The sequence below is a fragment of the Larus michahellis genome, chromosome 1 (assembly GCF_964199755.1).
Source record: "Larus michahellis chromosome 1, bLarMic1.1, whole genome shotgun sequence".
NCBI lineage: Eukaryota > Metazoa > Chordata > Aves > Charadriiformes > Laridae > Larus > Larus michahellis.
In genome coordinates this window covers 210,467,912-210,489,448 of record NC_133896.1, presented here as the reverse complement: position 1 = coordinate 210,489,448, position 21,537 = coordinate 210,467,912, and the positions used below count along the sequence as shown (strand labels likewise).

General features: G+C 47.4%; 1 protein-coding gene across 7 annotated transcripts in view; it reads left to right on the top strand.

Annotated features, from left to right (window-relative positions):
• The window catches only part of AMOTL1 (angiomotin like 1), an 89,995-nt gene extending 70,156 nt beyond the window's left edge, over positions 1-19,839 (top strand). For all 7 annotated transcript variants that reach the window (XM_074571221.1, XM_074571222.1, XM_074571248.1 and 4 more), the window contains 6 exons: positions 7,095-7,244; positions 10,674-10,864; positions 12,222-12,347; positions 14,216-14,442; positions 15,169-15,438; positions 16,783-19,839. In XM_074571221.1, coding sequence (XP_074427322.1) covers positions 7,095-7,244; positions 10,674-10,864; positions 12,222-12,347; positions 14,216-14,442; positions 15,169-15,438; positions 16,783-16,886 — 1,068 coding nt within the window. In that variant the 3' untranslated portion in view covers positions 16,887-19,839. The remainder of the gene's footprint in view (positions 1-7,094; positions 7,245-10,673; positions 10,865-12,221; positions 12,348-14,215; positions 14,443-15,168; positions 15,439-16,782) is intronic.
• Positions 19,840-21,537: the final 1,698 nt, after the last annotated feature.

Sequence of the window (21,537 nt, the reverse complement as noted above, 5' to 3'; positions counted from 1 at the left end):
ACTCATCTAGCAGGCTTGGGTAGAGGTTCATGCTCTGGCACAGGCTGCTGGCATGAATTTGGGCGGGTCTGTTCCGTTTTGGTGCTGCATTTCCCAGCTGCACCCTCCCCAGGGCTGGCCTGGGGGAAAATCCACAGGAGCCTGCTGGGTGCGTGGATGCAAGGCATTTTGAGAGGAGCAGGGAGGATCTTTTCATAGAATCATTTTTCAAATACCTGCAAGTAACTTGAGTGCAGTTCGTTGTCTTGAAAAGATGAAAGGTGAATTGACCTCATTGATACTTGAATGTTTTTTGTCAGGGTATCCAGGATGACAGACCCCCTCTTAGGCTACCTAATGGTTACTTAGAGTCTAGAAGATTTAAGGTACTATATGTAGGTGCTGAAGGCATTGCTGTTTTGTTCCTGACCATTAGACCATTCTGACTTCCTATTTAGGAACATTTTAAAACCTCCATTGCCTCTGGTGGATGCACTTAGCAGCAAGAAGAGGATCACATTAAGTTTAACTGCTCCTCTGTTAGTTGGTCTAAAGCCCGTTCACCGTCCCAGTGTATCTGGGGCAGTCCCTTTGGGGTAGCTGCAGGAGCTAGCGTACCTTTAATCTGTACGTAATTCACTTGACACTGTTTGCCTTAAAGGTAACCCGAGGTTTTCTATTTGCATTTCATTACAAAGCGGCTGAATAAAGGAACGTTTTTTAGGTGGCAACACCTGCTAGTGCAGTTGCAGCATCACACGGGGGGAGGGGTGGGGGGGGGTGGGGGGCGGGAAGAAATGTGTTTAGCTCCCTGGCTGCTTCACACACTGTCACTGTGTTATTGGCACGTAACACTGACTTGCTGAATACACACTGGTGAAGGCAGCAGAAGCATAAACGCAGATTTCCAGGCAGGTAGTGTGAGAAGCTGCCCTATGCCTGCCGGGTTGTAGTAAATACGTTTGTAGCCTTAGGGCTCTGTCTCTAAGAGCTTTGCAGTTGCTGGTTCCTCATCTAGGCATCCAACAGAAATGTGCCTCTGGTGGGAACTGGAGCTAGGATCCTGGATTGTGGATTGGTGAAGCTGAGGAGAGGGCAAATGTTCCCCTCTAGAGAGCTGCTAACCTCCCACCCAGGGCATTGTAGATGTTGAGGAGATGGTTACCTCCTGCCTAGGGCATGGTAGAAGTTACAGAGGTGGTAACCTCCTGTCTGGGGCAAGGAAGACATTATGAAGGTGGTAACCACCTGCCCGGCATATGGTAGGATCATAGAATAGTTTGGGTTGGAAGGGACCTTTAAAGACCACCTAGTCCAACCGCCCTGCCATAAACAGGGACGTCTTCAACTAGATCAGGTTGCTCAGAGCCCCGTCCAGCCTGGCCTTGAGTATTTCCAGGGATGGGGCATCTACCAGCTCTGTGGGCAACGTGTGCCAGTGTTTCACCACCCTCAGTATAAAAAATTTCTTTCTTATATCTAGTCTGAATCTCCCCTCTTTTAGTTTAAAACCATTACTTCTTGTCCCACCGCAACAGACCCTGGTAAAAGGTTTGTTCCCATTTTTCCTATAGGCCCCTTTTAAGCACTGAAAGGCCACAATAAGGTCTCCCTGCAGCCTTCTCTTCTCCAGGCTGAACAACCCCAGCTCTCAGCCTGTCTTTATAGGAGAGGTGCTCCATCCCTCTGATCATTTTTGTGGCCTCCTCTGGACCTGCTCCAACAGGTCCATGTCTGTCCTGTGCTGAGGGCTCCAGAGCTGGATGCGGTACTCCAGGTGGGGTCTCACCAGAGTGGAGTAGAGGGGCAGAATCACCTCCCTCCACCTTCTGGCCACATTTCTTTTGATGCAGCCCAGGACATGGTTGGCCTTCTGGGCTGTGAGCGCACATTGTCGGCCCATGTCCAGCTTTTCATCCACCAGTGCCCCCAAGTCCTTCTCAGTAGGTCTGCTCTCAGTCCCTTGCCCCAGCCTGTATTGATACAGGGAGTTGCCCCAACCCATGTGCAGGACCCTACACTTGGCCTTGTTGAATCTCACGAGGTTCCCACAGGCCCACTTTTTGAGCTTGTCCAGGTCCCTCTGGACGGCATCCCATCCCTCAGGCATGTCAACCGCACCACTCAGCTTGGTGTTGTCAGCAAACTTGAGGGTGCACTCAATCACACTGTCAATGTCATTGATGAAGATATTGTAGAGTACTTGTTCCACTATGGACCCCTGAGGGACACCACTTGTCATTGATCTCCATCTGGACATTGAGCTGTTGACCACTACCCTCTGGATGCGACCATCCAACCAATTCCTCATCCACCAAAAAATCCACCCATCAAATGCATGCCTCTCCAATTTAAAGAGAAGGATGTTGTGGGGAATCATGTCGAAGGCCTTGCAGAAGTCCAGATAGATGGCATCCATAGTTCTTCACTTGCCCACTGTTGTAGTCACTCCATCATAGAGGGCCATGAGGTTGGTCAGGCAGGACTTGCCCTTGTTGAAGCCATGTTGGATGTCTCAAATCACCTCCCTGTGCTCCATGTGCCTTAACAGAGCTTCTAGGAGGATCTGTTCCATGATCTTCCCAGACACAGAGGTGAGGTTGAGAGGTCGGTAATTCCCAGGGTCCTCTGTTTTACCCTTTTTAAACATGGGTGTAATGCTTCCCTTTTTCTAGTCACTGGGGACTTCACCTGACTGCCATGACTTTTCAAATATCATGGAGAGTGACTTGGCAACTACGTCAGCCAGTTCCCTCAGGACTCTGGGATGCATCTTGTCGGGTCCTGTAGACTTATGCATGTTCAGGTTCAGGTATGTTCATGGTAGATATTACAGAAGTGGTAACTTCCTGATGGTGGATGTTAGAGAGGTGGAAACCTCCTGACCAGGGCATGGTATATGTTATGGAGGTGGTAACCTCTTGCATAGGGCATGGTAGATCTCAGGGGTGACAACATGTGAAGGTGATGCAACAGTATTTACCAGAGTTTGTCTGTCAGAGCCCTCAGCCTGAGCAAACGCACATTGACCTAGTGTAGCGTTTAACTGCCTTTTTCATTCTAGGGGAGTTCAAATGAATTTTATCCCAGCTGACGTGTTTTAATTGTTGAAGGCAGTGTCATGCAGCTCGGGTGAAGTGCGGTTAATCTGGCTTGTGTGCCCACGCTCCTGTGCTCCCTTTCCCTTGCTTTTGCCCTGTTTCATCACTAAATCAGAGCACCTTTTTAACAGTTTCTGGAGCTCAATTTGAAACATATGCAGCAGATATTGTTGAAGTTTTGACCCTTCATCTTAAACCAGGGGTTTTGACTCTAATTTGGAATATATTGAAGGAAACATAAAATCACTCAAATGAAAATGACTATTAGTATTAACAGAGCTCTACCTCAGGCTCTGGTTTGTAAATCCACACAGATTTCTTCTGCCACCAGAATGTAATTAAGTTTAAACGCTTTTTAAGTCAAGGCTTGAGAAATAAGCAGTAGCTACTAAGTTGAATTAACATAAGATAGCATACTGTGTAAATCTACATTATCCTGAGTGCCTGTTAGTAGAAGGATTTAATTCAAAAATATGTAGGTGGTATTATCACCACATGTCATTTAGGAGACTGCTGCTGGAATCGTGTGTCTGGTCCACGCTTTGGATAGAAGACTGAATTCTTGGAGAGGCTTCAGAAAACAGCTGTAGAATTTATTTGGGGCCCAGAAGCTGTTCTTTGCTGTGAACAATTAAAGTGAAGAGGTGGCTGAGCTCCAGTCCATGCACATGAACATGAAGAAGGGATTGCTGTCAGCCAGATTAAATGTTGCTCTTTAACATAAGAAGAAATAATGAGATGCAGTGTTTGGGGGCTAAAGCTGAGGAAATCAGACTGGAAATAAAGAGTTAGAGTAATTACCACTGAAACAACCCACTTAGGGTGATAGCGGATTCTCCGTCTCTTACCGTCTTCAGCTCAAAACTTATATCTATAGGGTAGACATCCTGTAGCTCAAATTGGAATTACGTTCCTAGTGCAGATGCTTTTCCAAGACCCACTTGCCTTTACTCAGATTTATTTGCTTGGATCATCCCCTTTTAGCCTTAGCTCTTCTTTATCTTTATTTTCCTAATCCCTTGTCCCAGGGCAGTGTTCAGGCAAGTTTGCTGATCTTGTGAATATGTGAATTGTTTCATTAAATGCTTCTTGCTCTAGTAGATCACAGTTTGGAAACAGAACAAGAAGTAATTTGTTTAAATTGCATAAGAGAAAGCCAGATTAGGCATTAGGGTAAAAGTTTTCTGGCAGTAAAGGAAAATAAGCCGTGAAATAGTTTGCAGGGGGAGGCTGTGGAGTCCCTACCCCTGGAGAGTTTTGTAAACAGATTATACAGACATGTGCCAGGTTTTAGATAGAGTCGATCCTACCTTGCAGCACAAGGATGGACTGGTACCTCTCCAGGTGCCATCCAGCTTTTTTTCATTTGAGTCTGTGTTTCTGTGAGGTATTGGAGCTTAGTACCATGTATTTCTGATTGCAGTCCCCCTCTTACAGATGCATACTGCACTGACAAGCCCATTAATTTAAATGACAACATGTTGTACTTCATTTTTTAAATGCGTGGGTGAATTTTTTTGCTTATGAACCTACAGGCAGGATAGAAAAGTCAAAATTGGCTCAAGAAACTCCCTATAAATTTGTGAAGGGGGGAACTGTCTTGTTGCATATCTCCAACAAGATTGATTTCTAAGGCGGTGGATGTGTGTGCATCGCCTCACCCACGCAGGCAGAGGTGCACGAGTATGTGAACCCAGTGCTTCAAGGGCTGCTGCAAAGCCAAATTCTGGCTGCTGTGATACAGATGGACCCTCCAGCATCCGGCAGGACATGGGGGAGCAAATGAGCTTGGCTGTTGAGGGACCCCGGGGAAGCCCCCTTCCCCTCTCCGATCCACACTGGTGTGGCTGGGAGGTGGCACAGGCACCTTCCTGCTGCCAAAATAGCACGTTCAGCAAAAAGCCACTGCTGTGTCTGTCTTGGCAAGTCATGAGCTCCCGAGGAATGCAATCTTCGTGCTGCTGCCAGAGACTAGTGGGGATTATAATCTCATTAATTTTCATGGAAAGCCCCGGGAGCCATAAGCGTTAGCCTGGATTACAGCAGGGCTAGGGAGGTCACACTGCCAGTTGTTGGCCCTGGCTGGGGAGGTTTGTTTAGGCCAAGCTTTGCTTTTGCTGTGAACAAGCCTGTATTTCACTTCACCTGTGACATGAATGGATTTAGGGTGCCGGAAGAGGAATTTCAAGAAAAAGTGATTTTATTGTCATTGTAAACAGTGGGAGGGGACCTAGGTGAATCCAGCATCACACAATTAAAAAAAAAACTTGTTTGCAGGATGGGAGTCCTGGGCTAAGCAGAGGACGCTGGGTGAAGGGGAACCTCACAGAGCCAGGGGGACCCAGCGCTGGGGTTTATTTGCTCCACATGCCCAGGAACAAGGCAGCAAACTTCTCGCTACATCCCCTAGATATTTAGACACGGATATTTTGTGGCTGTAGCTTCTATATCATAACCCACATTGCAGTTAATTACAACAGTTAATTTCAACTTAAAAAAGAGGTAGGCACTAGGATATGGTTTCGGCCCTGGCCTTGCCAGCTCACAGCACCTCTCCAGCCTCTCTTATTTGTCTAGTTCCCCAGTGTTGACTGGAGTTAATGCGGTTTTCTGCCTCCTGTTTTGCTTCTGAAAAACTTCAGGTCTCAAATGAGTGTACAAATAAGTGAGGGAGACTAGAAGTCCTGAAGAGGATCTTAGTGATCATAGCAATGACCTTGAGCATCCCCCATTAACCCCCAGGCCGCAGATGGGGTCCAGCTGGGGCTTCACAGAGGCTCAGCATTCAAACCAATTCACCCTCCCTTTCTGAGGCAGGGAGTTAAGTCAAGAGTGTTTTAGGGTCTTTTGAGGTTCATCGAAGTCTTTTGCGGTTCACAGCTTCAGTTTGTGTGCGCTGTTGCTTTTTGTACTACAAAGCAGATGTCTTTAGAAAAGTAAATTTATTCATGCTTGTGAAGAGAAAATTCATGACAAAAGGCTGGGGGAGAAGAGGGGAACTGGGTTTCCCGAGGCCGGGACTGCAGCCTGTGGGGTGAGCAAGCAGACCCCACTGCCGCAGCCCCGTGGGCGAGGTTTTTGGTCAGCCTGGCCTCTGTGAGTGAGCTCGCCCCTTCTTGGTACCAGATTTTGGCTGGGAGTCAGGTTCCAGCACAGGCTTTGCTGCCCATGCCAGTGCCCAGCACAGCTGATGCCCAGCGTGTCTGGCCTCTGCAGCCTCCTCTCCCCAAGGGCTCTCAAGTGTGCCAGCTGCTGCCGATCACGACACCCTGCGGTGTCACTGAGTGCCCGGTGGCCTGGTAGGAAGCCAGAAGTGGGGATAGCCGCTAAGCACCCTGAACATCTGCAGTCCACTTGCAAATTTCTTTTGGGGTATGCTGCTCGAGCAATCTCTGGCTGTAAAACCCTGTATTGCAAAATCCTTGTGTCATGTTAAGCCCTTCAATAATCGCATTATATACATAAGGAGGCCTGGCTTTAGCTGCCAGCACATCTGTACGTCGGCATGGTCATGCCAGTGAACAGGATAGAGCAGGTGGAGCGCTTCTATCTGCTGGCATTCCGCTTGCTCCACCTGCATTGAGCAGATATGCAGGGCTGAAAAAAAGAGACTCTGTTTGGGTGCAGACTCTGTGCTGAGTGTCACCAGTCGATAAAACTCACTGGGATTCCTCTTAGCTGAGGCCAGTCTGTGTATTTGCCCAAAGAGTATCCACCAACATGATGGCTGTTGCTTAGAAATGGCCAGGGGGTTTCGTGGCTAGTTGATCCCCAATGGGTGGAAGATCTGGGCAGCGTTCCCTCTGAAAGGGGTAGAGCTGCCCCAGCGACGCCTGCTGTGCCCTTTCCCTGCCCATCAAAGGGGCGCCATCCTTCCCACGGAGAAACTCTGCGAAGCAAACGGCCAAAGCCGTGCTTGCGCCCAACAATCACCTGCAAGTGCGCGGGGGTCCCAGCAGCCTGGGGTGGGTGTGAGGTGTCCCCTGGTGCTGCTGACCCCCCTGTCCCCCACAGCTGCGCAGGAAGCAGGCCTACGTGGAGAAGGTGGAGAAGCTGCAGCAGGCGCTGACCCAGCTGCAGGCGGCCTGCGAGAAGAGGGAGCAGATGGAGCGGCGGCTGCGCACACGCCTGGAACGGGAGCTGGACTCGCTGCGGATGCAGCAGGTGAGAATGGGACGGTCTGTGCAGGACCGCAGCACGGGGCCTTCGGCATTGCTTTTAAAGAGGGACGGTCGCTTGCAGTCCTGCCAGGTGCCACCTTGCTTTTGGGTTCAGTCATTGGGCCTTCCAACTAAGCCTTTCCCTTGGATGGGGTTGTAGATGCCCCATCGTTAGAAGTGTTCAAGATGAGGTTGGACAGGGCTTTGAGCCACCTGGTTCGGCCGAAGATGTCCTCCCCCCAACAAGGGGGTGGGACTTAGATGATCTTTGAAGGTCTCTTCCAACCCAAACCACTCTATGATTCTAACTCCTGATTTTCAGCGGAGGATGGGGGAGCTCTGCAGTGGGGATGCTGGGCACAGCCGAGCCCTGCCTGCTGCGGGGCTGGGAGGTCCTGACTCCCCTGCCCACACCAGTCTCACCCACACCAGGTGGCCCCACACCTGCCAGGGGAGAACATCCTTCCACATCTCTCCAGCAATCACAGATTGTGTAAGATCAGCTCCACACCGATGGAGGAGAGAAAAGGTGTGGTACGCGTAGGCATGAGATTTAGCCCACAGACTTGGGCTGATCTTGCATTGAAAAAGCAACGTGGATGGTGTGGGATTTGGTGGGAGAAAGAGGTTGGGCCGTATTTATTCTGGGCAAAGCTGGTACGGTTGTTTCACAGAAAACTCTATCCATGACAGATCTGGAGACAAATGGTGTCATCTTCAGACAATAAATTATTTAAATATCAGTCCAGTCCATAATGGTCTAGAAATGTAGGTTTGCATTTCTGTGTGCGTCCCCTTGTTTTTTGGCAGCCCTGTGTTCTTAGAGGGATAGTGTTATGCTCGTATTTTATGCACAGTTGTTCCTTTGTTATTCCTCCTCCATCCCTAAGTCTCAAAGTCCAGTCATCTGTGAAAAGGGAAAAAAAAAAAAAAAAAACCATGAGGAGGTTGCAGGGAGGATTTCCAGGCTACAGCTGGCACCAAGTGCCAAATACGCAGGGATTGCCTTCAGAGGGGAGCGAGCAGACGTACGAAGTGTATCAAACCCCCGCTTGGTGGCCAGACCTGAGAGCATCTTCTCACCAGCACCCCTAGGGCAGGGCAGGGCAGGTTCCCCAGCACCCCTCCAACAGCATCACTGTCACTGCTGCTCCCTGGAGACCCTTCCCAGCCGTCTCCGCTCTTCCTTGCTGCTGTATAAGCACGTTATTTCTTTCTTGCCCTGTCCCCCATGGGCTTGCTGTTCCTGTCTTCTTCCAGTAGCTCTTCTCAGTTGCCCCTTAGTCTGCTCTCCTTTAAAAAAGAAATTACGTGGGGTATGGCATGCTAATGCTGCTGTAAATGAGAGAACATTTGAGAAAATACAATTGAAATTCAAGTGAATTCTAGAACTAGAAAAGGTTTTGTTCTCTGGGCTGGAAAATAGGGACAAATCAATATATTAAGTAAATGGGATGGACTGTCGACAAAGTCCTTGTCTTGGGAGTTCAGGCTACGTCTGCTCGTTTTAGCAGAAAATTCCTCTGTAACTTACAGATTGCTTCATTTTTAATATTTTTTTTTGTCACTGTAATCAGCAACTGCATTTTGGGTTGCCATATTCTCAAATGCCTGCACCAGTTCCCTCTGTCAAGTTTTAAGGAGAAAGATACTCTGACTTCACACCTCACCTCTCAGCTTTGAGGGGAGACTTTGGGGTATTTTTTATTATTATTATTTATACTTCTTGTTTTATGAGATGCAACCCTTTTTACTTTTTACTTTTTACTTTACTTTTTACTTTTTACTTTTTACTTTTTACTTTTTACTTTAGAGCTGTCCTCTCTGAGTTGTCTACTGAAATATTTTCTCATCACAGAGAAAAAAAGAGCTTTTTTCTCCTTTTTACCAGAGTCAGCAGAAGGAGGCAGCGAGCCAGAATCTCTTCTGTTCCTGGCTTCTTGGTAACCAAGTCCAAATGGCAGATCTTCATTATCACTGATGCACGAGCTTGGACAAAAAAACCTGCCTTTGACTTAGCGCTGCAGGCTGAGCGTGCAGGGCTGTCAGTGGTTTTGACTGAGAAGATGACAGGTATCTGTGACGTCCCAAGATGCCATTTACAGACCAGGACCTTCCTTCCAAAATATTACCTTTCTGCCAGTGGTTTGACAATATTTGAAGTGTAGGCGCTGATTATTGCAGGAACAGAGTCGCAGCTGTTGCTCCTAAGGGCTGCTCCATATTGCATTTCCAGAAAGCAGCTTCCAAACGTGTCATTACCGCACCAAAGGCAAAGGCTGCAGCCCTCTCCTGGTATCTCTAGTTTCTCCTAAGCAGGAGATAAGTGTCTAGAAGGAGGAAATGTGGTTTGGAAAATGGAAATGGTTGCTGCAGCCCTTGCTCCGGTGTGCTGGTACTGTGCCAGGGAACCGCTTTGCTGGTGGAAGTTCATGGTGTAGCATGGATGACAAGCCGGTGCTCCGGAGACATGGTTTCCCCTTTAACACAGTCCTGTGCACTGTGGAGTGTGACAAATCTCTTGCATTTTTAATTGGAAAAAAAAATTCATTTACTTTTACTGACTTCTCCCAGAGCTTTGTGCCTCTCTCCCCAGCGTGGGCTCATCCCACCCAACCTCCCCTGAGCCAAGGGCTGGATCTCCATCCACCTCCGCTTTCCACCAGCAGTGAAAGGAGCTCGAGGCAGCTACCCGTGCTGCTTAAGTGCTTTAATTAAGTGCCTGTAACTGGGTGGGATAAATCCTGCCTGGGTAAGTGCTTTCCTCACAGTGTAGATGCAGAGGGTTATGCACCCATTGCTGCTTGTCAGCATCTCCTGGGAGCCACCCCTCAGTGCCTGGGCGTCTTCTGCCCCTCCGGTCAGAAAGTTACCTGCTGCGCCACAGAAAGCATCTGCTGAAGGCACATGAGAACTAATGTGCCAAAAGAGACAGGCAGAAATCCACATCCAGGGTATTTTCCGAGCTGCTGTTTTAAATAGGTTACATTTAGCTAGGCTACATGTCACTTTTTTTTCTGCTTTTTTATGTAAACCCTCTGGTAATAATGGCCTGTCCATACCGAGCACTGCCCAGCTGTGTGATGAAGTCCCAGCAAGAGCAATATCTTCTAAAGCTTCATTGCTTCTTTTCTCTACCAGCTTTTTTTCCTGCCTTTTCCCTTGGCTTGGGGTATCCCATGAATTCCCTGCACATCCAGGGAACAGCCGAATCCCTGCTTCTGTCAACATGGTCCGGAGAAGTGTGGTGGGGTTGCATACACGGTCAACCTGCCTGTCCTCCTGCAGTCTACGGGGTTTAGCCTGGGGGTTCCACCTGCCCCTGTCAAAAGACATGGGGATGTCTTTGCGTGCTTAGGAAAGTGGGGAAAAAAGGGTCAGCAGCTCCCCTACTTGGCAGAGGGTGAATATCTGTCACTGTTTGCACCAACAGAGGCAGGGCAGCTACCAGGCGAGCAGCCTCCCGGAGCATAATGCCCCAGCCCTGATGGAGCTGGTGCGGGAGAAGGAGGAGAGGATCCTGGCCCTGGAAGCTGACATGACCAAGTGGGAGCAGAAGTACCTGGAGGAGAGTACAATCAGGCACTTTGCCATGAATGCGGCGGCCACAGCTGCAACGGAGAGGTAAGATGGCTCTGGTGCAAGCAGGCAGCTCTCTCCACCATGGAAAGCATGGGGGAATAATAAGGAATAGATATTTTCTTAAGGCTGGATTTTGCTTGCCTTTCCCTTCTGAGTCGCGCCGCCAGGGTTAAGGCACTTCTCCATGGTGTCATGACAGTGAGATATAATAGTCAGTCCAGACAGGATTTACCCTTCTGACCAGGTCCAAAAGTTTATCAAATCCAGGCACCAGACTCAAGCAATGGCCTCAACGGCAAAGTCTCGGGCTGCCAAATTGCACAGCTTAGGTAAGGCAACTCCTCCCCACCACACCGATCGAGCAAGCGGGGACTATTGGTATATGGCTGCATCCATCCCATGCTCTGCAACGTGGTTTTTAACCTAGTTTTAAAAACTTGTAACGAGGGAAATTTTGTGGCCTAAGTCCCCCGATTCACCACTTCATTAAGCTTCAAATCAAAAAGGTTCTCCTGATAGCTAAGCTAAACCTCTTTACTGCAAATTACCTCAACGGCTTCTTGCCCTTCTCAGGTGTACCTGATGAACAGCAGATCACTCTCAATGTTGTAACAGCCTTGTAAATATTGGAAGATAGATATCGCTTGTTGTATCTTCCCTGTCCTGAACTGACTTCCTTCCTTCAGCCATTCCTTACATGTCCCAGTATAAGCCCTTTCCCATTCCCGTTGCATTTGTCTGGACTGTCTCCAGTTTGTCTGTGTCAAAGCGTGGTGCCCAAAAGCACAGAAGGCACTGCAGTGAGGCTTCCCAGCAATCAGGAGAACGGGCTAATTAACTTCTTGCCCCAGTTTCTTTAGAAGCCAAATCCCCTGAAAACATCCTAAAATGAAATTTCCCTTTGAAATGCGGTGAAGTGCATGACTCAGGACGGTCCTTTTCTTTTGCACTTCAGTCTAGGCAGTGATTCATGTGCTGTTTTTCACCTTCCAAAGTGTACAGTTTCGTTTCTTGTTTGAGATATGGTCTTGTTGACTTGGGACTATCTCCCTGATGTAGTCTTGTTGGCTTGGGACCATTTTCCCAGTGAGTGAGTCCCTCTGGTGTTGGACCGTGTCCTTCAGGATGGTTGTTAGGCCTGTGGGGGTCACCCACGATTACAATGAGCTCTCTGTTGTATCAGCCAGTTAATTAATAGCGTTGATGACTAAACCTAAGCCAAGAGTAGCCCACAGCAAGATGACCCAATGCCAGATAGCCATCCACTTGACAGGCAACCATCACTAGCTTGCTCTTGAGATGTGGGTTTGGGGTTTTCTTTGCAAGTGCCAATCTCACTTGCGAAAGCCACCCTTGTGGTCTCAGGAGCCCGACTGACCATGTCTAACCGCTTTGCCAGGGACACCTCGGCCCCGAGCCACTCACGCAACGGCAGCTACAGCGAGAGCGCGCTAGAAGTGCGGGGCTGGCAGGAGGAGGAGGAGATCGTGCAAGCCAACCGGCGCTGCCAGGACATGGAGTACACGTAAGGGGCCGTCGTGTTTGGGCTGGGTTCAGATAAACCAGAATGATCTTCTTCGGTTCCTTCACGCGTGCCTAGAAAGGATGGGCTTAGCTTCACTTTGACTTAGTTTTGCTCTTCAGGAGTAAAACAGGGATTAAAGAGTTGCTGTTGTTAGATAACTTCCTCCCTACCTTCCTGTTAAACCGTCTCTGTGCTAAAAGCTACCTTCTTACAAAACAGAGGCTGTTCCATTGTTAAAAGTAGGTTGCCATGCGAGGAAGCTGAATGCTTGTTTAATCTCGGTGAAAATCTCCCTCTGGAAACAAGGTCATAAAAGCTGAAGTTGTAATCCCACTCCTACATAATGAGCAACGCAAGGGCTTGCCTTTGCCTCGCTCTTCGCTCCTTGCCTGCTTACTGCTTTCTAGACACACTAAGTTTCCTACATCCAAGTTGTGCGATGGTCACACTGGCATTTAGGAACAAACCTGCAAAACTTAGCGCCACAAGCACCGCTATAAAAGAGGCATTTACAAGTAGTAGAAGATATAAAATAAACTTTTTGGGACACAGACAGTCAGCAAGAGTAACGTTCATTGTTGCAGATACTTCTCTATTTTCAGCACGCAAGTGGATATGTGGCCCATTAGTTCAAAAAGCATTAGATCTGAACAGTAGTTTTAATCCAGGCTTTTTTTCCTGGTGAAAAGTGGCCTTTTGATGAGTAAAAATCCCTTGAGAAAGTTTGTGTATTCCTCTAGGTTTTTACTGAAAAAATATTTAAAATCTGTTCTTCAGTATTGGCTTCCTGACAAAAACACCGGTCTGCAGACACTTTTATAAAAAGGTGTATTTGTTGCTTGTGGAAAGTATCAATGGTTGGTTTTGCTGGGTTTGTTTTTTGTTTTCCACTCACAGATGCAAGCTAATCCTGCATCCAGTGAAGCAGTGGAGTTTTGCCCTTGGCTTCATTAAAGATAGATTAGGATCTTGTGTTTTCGTTGCAAATTAGACATCTGATTATGAAAACTAATGCCAACAGAAGTAACTAGCTTTCTCCCTTGTACGTATAGGTTTTCCAGATGCAGCATTTTAGCTTTCATTGTTTCACAAAATGCAGCTGCATTGGACTATATATTGTACATCATATTCAAGCTATAGTCATCTGGCTCTTACATTGTACATGTACAGTTTGGTTCATTCAAATGTGGTTTTGTAGTCTTTCGGTATGATTTGGTGTTAATCATTCCTGGAGAAAAGTCTCAGATTATCCTGTTTTTTTGTGATTTGAGAGTCTTTGGGGTCTGTATGAGAGAAGTAGCAAGCTTTGCTCGGCTCTGCACACTGCGTGCTCGTTGTTTCTGCAGCGGTGAGGAGAAGCAAGAGCCCAGCCCAGCCATTAGAGAAACCAAAGGGAACCTTTCTGCTCTCTTCAGCAGGTCTTTGCTCCAGCTGACAGCAGACCCAAATTGTGGGGTTAATTCAGCCTACTGAGGGAGGGTTTCCAGATTTGGCCCCGATGTATTACAGGGGTGTAAATTGCCTGTGTGTTGGCATTCTGGTGAAGGTAGCAATCCACGTCTCAGTCAGGATACTGCCCTCATTGCTCCTGCTGGGTTGGTAAAGCCGCAGCGCTAGATGGGTTCAGTTAACCTTGCAGAAAAGAGTTCCCAGTTTTGTCTTGATAGCCAGAAATGCTCGCTGTTTCAAAGTGCATGGTTATCCTCAGAGGAACTGGTGGAGCTGCCTTGTCTGAGTCACTCAAAACCGGAGGGGACAGAGCAGCAGGGCATGTACCCAGGGACCCATCCTGCTGTCTCAGGGCGGGGAGAGCTGCCTGTATAAACTCTTCTTCCATTCCTGTAAGCAGAGCATTCATGTTTTGGCAGAATAAAGAATCTCCATGCCAAAATAATTGAGAAGGATGCCATGATCAAGGTGCTTCAGCAACGGTCACGGAAGGACCCTGGGAAAGCCGACAGCGCCAGCCTGCGACCAGCTCGGTCCGTCCCCTCCATTGCTGCTGCTACGGGCACGCATTCACGCCAGACCTCACTCACCAGCAACCAGATAGCTGAGGAGAAGAAAGAAGAGAAGATCTGGAAGGGAAGCATAGGTGGGCTCATTTTTTGGTTAAGCTTTGGCTCATCCATCACTTCGTCCTAATCCTTCTGCTTGAGCTTCGCAAAAGTGCCCTGGACATGGTGCACGTTGCCTCGATGGCTTGTTTCCAGAGCACTTTCCATGAGAATAACATTAGTCCTTGTGCTGAAGTCAAAAATTAGTCATTTTTTTAACCTTGCATTGTATCTTACTTATATTTTTAATCATCTTAATTGTTCTGTACTGATTGTAGAATGCCATAGTTGGGGGAAATCCTCCCAGACACATGCAGATGATGTTTGCAATTTTGTGGGAGTAAATAACAAATTTGGGTTAGAAAAAAATCCTGGTTAAAGTTAAACAAGGGGGTGAACATCCCTTTGGATAGGAGTGGATGATGCGATGTGGCAGCTAAATGGGAAAATGAGTGCAGGACTGTGGTGTGGGGCTGCACAGGACAAGGGCTGCAGAGGTGTGCGAGTCCACACCAGGGGTAGGTACCACAGGGATGGGGGTGCAGAAGGGGATGCAGGAAAGGGCAGCTGCTCCCAAAAGGCTGTTTTGGTTGGAAAGTACCATGCGGATGTCAGAAGAGCAACAGGCAGTGTCAAGGGGAAAAACTAAGCTAAGCTAAAGGGCTGGAGACATATCCAGACCAGCACCTTGTAGCTCTGGGGTGACATGAGGGGGACAGCACTTAGTTTCGAGCTGGGATGTGACTGACCTTCATGTGTTTCAGGGCTGCTTTTGGGGAAGGAGCACCACGACCACCCATCGAGCCCCTCACTGCCTCCTCCGCTGCCCTCCTTGTCCTGCATGCCTGTCCTGCCACCAGCAGCCTCCCACGTGAAGACAGGCAGCAAAGACAGCAGCACCCAGACGGACAAAAGCGCTGAGCTCTTCTGGCCTGCTACTGCCTCCTTCCCTGGCCGTGGACGGCTGGCTACCACCCCGTCACACAGCCCGGCCCCACGGCCCCCAGGGACACGAGTGGCCAGTGAGAAACTGGGTGAGCTCTGCTGGATCCCCGCATGAGTGTGAAACGCTGGCATCCCTAGGGATGTCAGCAGTTCCCCAGAGACACCCCAGTATTGGTGGAGCCGGGTGACGGCTTCACAATTTGTAAGGTGATGGGGAGGTTTCTTCAGGGAAACTGAAGTCATAGGGAGAGAACTTTCCAGCACTGCCTGGTCTGGCTTTGCAGAGCTTGATCCTCCGCAGCTTCTGTAAAGCTCCACTTGCCTGCGGTGGGCAGAGTTTCCAACAAAAGCAATTATTCATGCTACCAAAGATAAAATTACAGAGTTGCACACCTTGAAAACGCTTAACACCTGCTCACATACTCAGACCCTTCCATTTTTTTCAACTTAAACCATGGTTAGCAAAGGCACCATTTTCTCCCTTATTTTTAAAGGAAATCTGGGGGGAAATAGTAAGGAGAAAGTGGAGATTTGGGGTGTATGTGTGTGTGTAAAGAAATACAATTTTAATTATTTTCGAAAGGTGCAAACTGCTGGTCGCAACACTAGCAAGGGAGACATTTATTTTACATATATTATTTTGAAAAATCCAGTTTCCTACACATTAATTTTGTCTCAAAAGCAAGCCTTCTCTCTAAAAACATGCCATGTATCATTAGTAGGGCTCAGTATCACTGATTCTTCTTGAAACTCTGGATTACTGTGTTTTGGGCAAGCCAGGTTGGAATTTGTTTCCAGGTACTCTTAAAATTTAGCTTTTTAAGCTTTTCCTGCTTGTAAGAAATCAGAGTCCTTCTTCTCCCTGAATTTGACTGTTGAGAACTATGGTGATGAAGATAAACATCTAACAACATCTATCATACATTGTGGTAATTGGCCATGTACATTCTCTTAGCCCATCCCACTGGCAAAGTAATACATTTTAGATTAAACCACTTACCTGATTATTTTTGTGCTGCCTCCATGATGTTTTAAACTAAATTTTGTACCTGATGCAGAATAGGAGTATGCCTGCAGGGAGCTACCGTGGATCTGGATCAGATGACAAGTAATAACTTGGTAAAGTGATGTAGACCTTTCACAAATGCCTGTTTCTCTCTAGGGCCACAGCAAAAGAGTTACTTTGGTCCGTGACTCTTAAATACCATCTTTGTGCCTGCCCTTAGGGTCTGTGCATACCAACATACCTGTCAAAGTGCAGGGAATTCAGCATTACACGTTCTCAGCCTCCTGATCAAATCTGGCTTTCAGTATGTAGGACATACAGTTAAGATGTGCTCCATCACTACCCAAAAAAATTGTTTTATATTTGCATGGAACAATTTGCTGTTGAATTTGAGCTGAAGACCAACTTTCCCTTCTCCTCATTGCAGAGAACTCAAGCCATGGGAAGCTGCCTGACAGCAAAGGCAGAGTGAGCAGCTTGTTCCACAAGCCCGAGTTTCCAGATACGGACATGATGGAAGTCCTCATCTGAGCAGAGGACAGCATCTCTGGGGTTTTGTGTACAGCCGGGTCCAAGACGGTCCTCGGTGTGCCAACCTTAAAAACTAACCCTGAGAGTTTGAAGAAAGATAGAGAAAGTTTGTGCCCAAACCGAAGCTTGAGTCTGATATGTTGCGACTTTGGACCAGGCAAGAAGCCAGGAGCGCTGAAGAGGAGCGATGAAACGAACGTCTGTGATTTTCTGAGCAGAAAAGGGTGTTGAAAACAGAAGGTGGAGTGAGAAGGGGATCGTTGAGGGGAAAGGAAACTGCATTTTCTGGTCTAAAGAGAAGGTTGCAAAGTTACAGACTGGGTGCACGGTGCTGCTTTGTTTTCCTGCCTTTCTGCAGCTGGGACACGGAGCAAAATCCCAGCTCTTTTGAGGCCAGAGGGAGTTTCTGAATAACCCAGGAAAAACTTGCATCTTCCTCAGTATCAATTCATTTCTCAAAAGTATTCACTGCTGAATTTCGGTGAACAATTGGTCCATAGATGTACATGGCAGGTTCTTGTAAGTATTTGTTTGAAGTGGTGTGGTGTGGTTTTCCTGGGCAGGCAGGTCAGGTGCCTCTTTCCTGGCTGGACAAGTGTTGCTCTTGGAGCTGGATTTACAATGCAAATATTCGTGTCTCGCAACCTCAGACCTTGCCGAGACTTGTTTTTTTGGTAGGAGCAGTTGTTGGCTGTAATTCCCATGGAGGATGAAAGTAGAGGGCCGGGGCGGGGGGGGAGTAGGACCCTGCTGAAGCAATCCCTTTTGTAAGGATGGGAAGGTTTCAGGAGGGAAGGTTGAGGGAGGATTCCGGCAGCTCCCCGAAGGGCTGTGCAGTGCAGAAGTTCACTGAGAGGGGGGTTGCGTGGGGGCTTTTCCAGTGGAGTTAAGCTGGGTCTGCATATGAGATCAGAAGATGCCTCTAACTGCCTACTGGTTCGTAGTAGTAGAAGAATCAGTGTGTTTGTGATAAGAACAGGATTTCTCCTTATTTTCAATACCTACAGCCAAATCCTACCTTCCTTGAGCGTACAAACCTGCCGTTCAAGCAGGTGAGACTGGGCATTAAGGGGTGTAGGATCAGGGCGGGAAGGGTTTAACTGCAAAGCAAAGCGTGAGCATCATCTGTTTTCTGTGCTGAGCTGCAGTTTCTTTGCACCTGGTTTTACCCAGAGTGGAACATTTCTCATTTTCAGCTTAGTCCCTGATTTCTGTAAGAGGTGGTGGCTGTCTGTAAGAAAGCCAACTCACCAGCTGCGTTAATCATGGCGTACTACTTGCTTCGTGCATTGCACATGATGTTTGGGAAATTTTCTTCTTTGAGGTATTTTTGTATAGGCTTTGCGGTTTCTGAACCTTGTGGTGTGCTGTAATGATATTAGGAAGAACTTGGCTGTGGGGAAAAAGGGTGATGGGATTTTATGTGAAGCTGCCTAGAGTGGAAAAGTGATGGGTGCTGGAAGTAATCGTGTGCCCAGAGCTGATTCAAGGTCACCCCTTCCTGTAGGTATCAAATTGGGAGTCCTTGATTGTGAAAACATCAGGCACTTTAAACTCTGCTTTCACTGAAAACTGAAGTCTTTGCAATCTCAAAGCCTTCAGGGGCCAGAGCCCTGTGCTCAATACTGCCTGGCTTATACCTTTTCTTAAAAAAAAACAAAATTGCTATGTTAAATCTATGCACTTATTTTTGCGTGTACATAGAATTAGACATATGTCGATGTCACCCTCTTTCTGATTTTTGCACTTGTTAAACAAAGTAGCGGTGAGTACGTCGTGCGGGCAAGCGATCTGTGTGTTTCGAGTATTAGCAGCTTTGCGTTGTGAAACCAAATGTGCAAAACCCTTGGAAGATGTTATGCAGCTTTAATATATGCCTTGTCAAATAATTTTATTTTTTTCTCTAAAGTTAATTTAAAGGTTGTAAGTGTTTGCATAAGAGCTGGCCCCGTGCGTGGCAGCGGCGCTGACCCACCTCCGTGGCCTTTCCTCAAGTGTTTGTGGTTGGAGCGGGGCAGGAGGAAGACAAAGCAAGGGAATACAAGTAAAACCATGGTGAATATTTCGTTTCATCATTTTTCTCCAAGAAATAAGGATACCCAGGTGCTTGGAAGTCCCTAAGCATTTTATTACCAGCTGTATTTTTTTTTTTTTTAAATGAAACTATTTAATAATTTGTGTATAGGCAGACAGCTAGGCGTCCAGCAGAAACAGTGTTGAATCTGCGTGCGTGATGTGGCTTTCAGTTATGTTTGGTCGTGGTTCAGCTCAGCTTCTCCAAGTCAGCTAGAGCACAGCACTCCTCCTCCTCCTCCTCCTTGTGGAGACCACAGTCCCTCCAGGTTCTGGTATCCCAAGGTGCATTTACAATCGATGCTGCCCCAGATTCATGGTCACATATAGGAAACCGTTGTTAGAGACTACAGTGTAGGCAACTCTTGTTTGCTTTTGAAGTCTCAGCTCAAAGAAACTCAAAGATTCATTCTTCTCAATTATGTTGAACTCAAGAGATGTTAGTTTTCCTGGAGGGAAGGTCTGGGGGACCAGCGGGTCTCCCCCCAGCCCGAGCACTAGCAGGACTTGCATGGAGCACTACTGCCATAAATCAGCCCCTCTCAGCAGAGCGGCGCAACTCCATTTGTACTGGTTTTCCCAGCTCTTTGAACTGTTTTTGTGTTTTGGGAAACTGTGCTGTAGCCATTCCAGGTGACGTTGGTAAGTAGTTGTAAAATACTGTCATTTTTTATTGCCGTTGGTTGTATAGAGAAGTTGGTGTACAGCGTTGTACAGCCAGAGTGTTATTTGTACATAGGGGGGAAAATGAAGAGCGTTATGTGTCACCCACAGCAAATATTGATATTGTTGGTCAGCCAAAGATTTCTTATTCTTTGCTGTTTAAACTCGTGCCTTAATATTGTATATAATAAATGTATAAACATGTTTCTTTTCTCACTTTTCCAGTGTGAATATATTCAGTCCCCGAGAAGAAGGGACTTTTAAACCATTCTCTAAGCTTTGCACACAACATGCTAGGACTAAGTGATACTCGGGGACTTGAAGGCTGTGTCTCCTCTGTTTTTCATAGCTGTTAATGAAAAGCCCCACAGCAGGTGCCATTGGTAGGTGGATGTGGGCACGAAATCAGTGGGTCTGCAAAGCAGAGGATCAAACCAAGAGCTTTGCCAAGCAAGAAGAGTAGGATCGTAGCGAGATCTCCTTCACCTGAAGGAAACAAGGATGGAAAGTTAATGGGACGCTTTGGTGAAGATCTCAAGATCTTTAGCCCTACATTCCCATTAAGAATAGCACTCCCAATGATATTTTTTTATTATTCTTGAGGGTCTGGGCCTTCTTTACTTGAGAGGTGTTGGATCAGTGTGAGTGAGATACCTAAATACCTTGTGGGTCTAGGTGTTTTTGAATTACTGTAACGTCCTCGTTAAGGCATAAAGATCATATCCCATTTCAAGCTGTTGTGCGGGCAAGGGGAATGCTCTGGCCCGCTGGAAGTATTGCATGGATGATTGCTTATGCAACTGAAATAAACTGGGGGAGGGGAGCAAAAGTTACCCAAGTGTCTGGCCTTGAGTAAGGGAGGTTTGCTCAGCAGGCTCTCACATGCTCTTGAAAGTGTCTGTTAGAAAATTCCTGAATCAGGTCCCAGGGAGCTGCAGGCATGAAAGGCATGAAAGCCACTAAGGGCATCTCTCCCCTGTGGGCTCCCCTCCGCCAGTCCCAGCCTCCTCTTCCCAAATCCTCATGTGCGCTGAAAAAACAACCTGCTCCGGGCAGGACCGTGTCAGCAAAGACCCGAAGCTTTTGCAGAAACTCAAGCAGCGATTTTCTTCACCCACTTCCCGGCACTTCGTGTTGCCCCCGCGAGCACAGGTCAGCCTGACCCATCTGATTACTCCACCTTCGAGACATGGCAGCTGGAAGTGTTTTTAATGCCCTGAGCAGAAATTTGGTGATTGCTTAGATTCTGGCTTTTCGGCTTGCTTGAGTCAAGATTTGACAGTCAGATTTGGGGCTCAGCTTGGTTTTTCAAGGCCGTGGAAGAAAAGAGACTAACAGAGGCAAAACCAGTATTCGGGTGGGGAAAGCCTCATGGCCAGCTGTGTTCAAGTATAACAAGGAGGGGTTTTATCCCATTTTTGGGTTGTGTCTTCAGCATGGATGCTCCAGCCAAAAAGCAAGAACATCACTGTAATGCGGTCTCCAGCTTAAGTACATTTTGCGTATTAACCTCAGGAAAAAGTATGCAAAGAAGCAAACTTCCGGAGTCAGTCTGTTTAAATGTTAAAATCCCTGATTACTGCATGTTCCCAAAAGTAAGTACTGGACAGTGGTCTGCTTACTTACCACATACACGGAGAGAGCTCAGAAGAGCTAAAAATATTAACAAAATTGCCATCTAGAGGCATTCAAAAGTCAAGTCCCACCCAAAATGGTGAGACCTTTTCAGGATGCACAGGGATTCAGTGTACTATATACAGCCCTGACGTCTCTTCTGCTCTGCTTTGTTGCCATATTCGGGGCTTTCTCTTCCCTACGTTGTAGGAACAAACATACAAAGAGTGGCGGGGTGCGTTCTTGGGGAAAAGCTGTGACGTCTCACATCACTGAATACCTCTCGGAGCTGGACTCACGG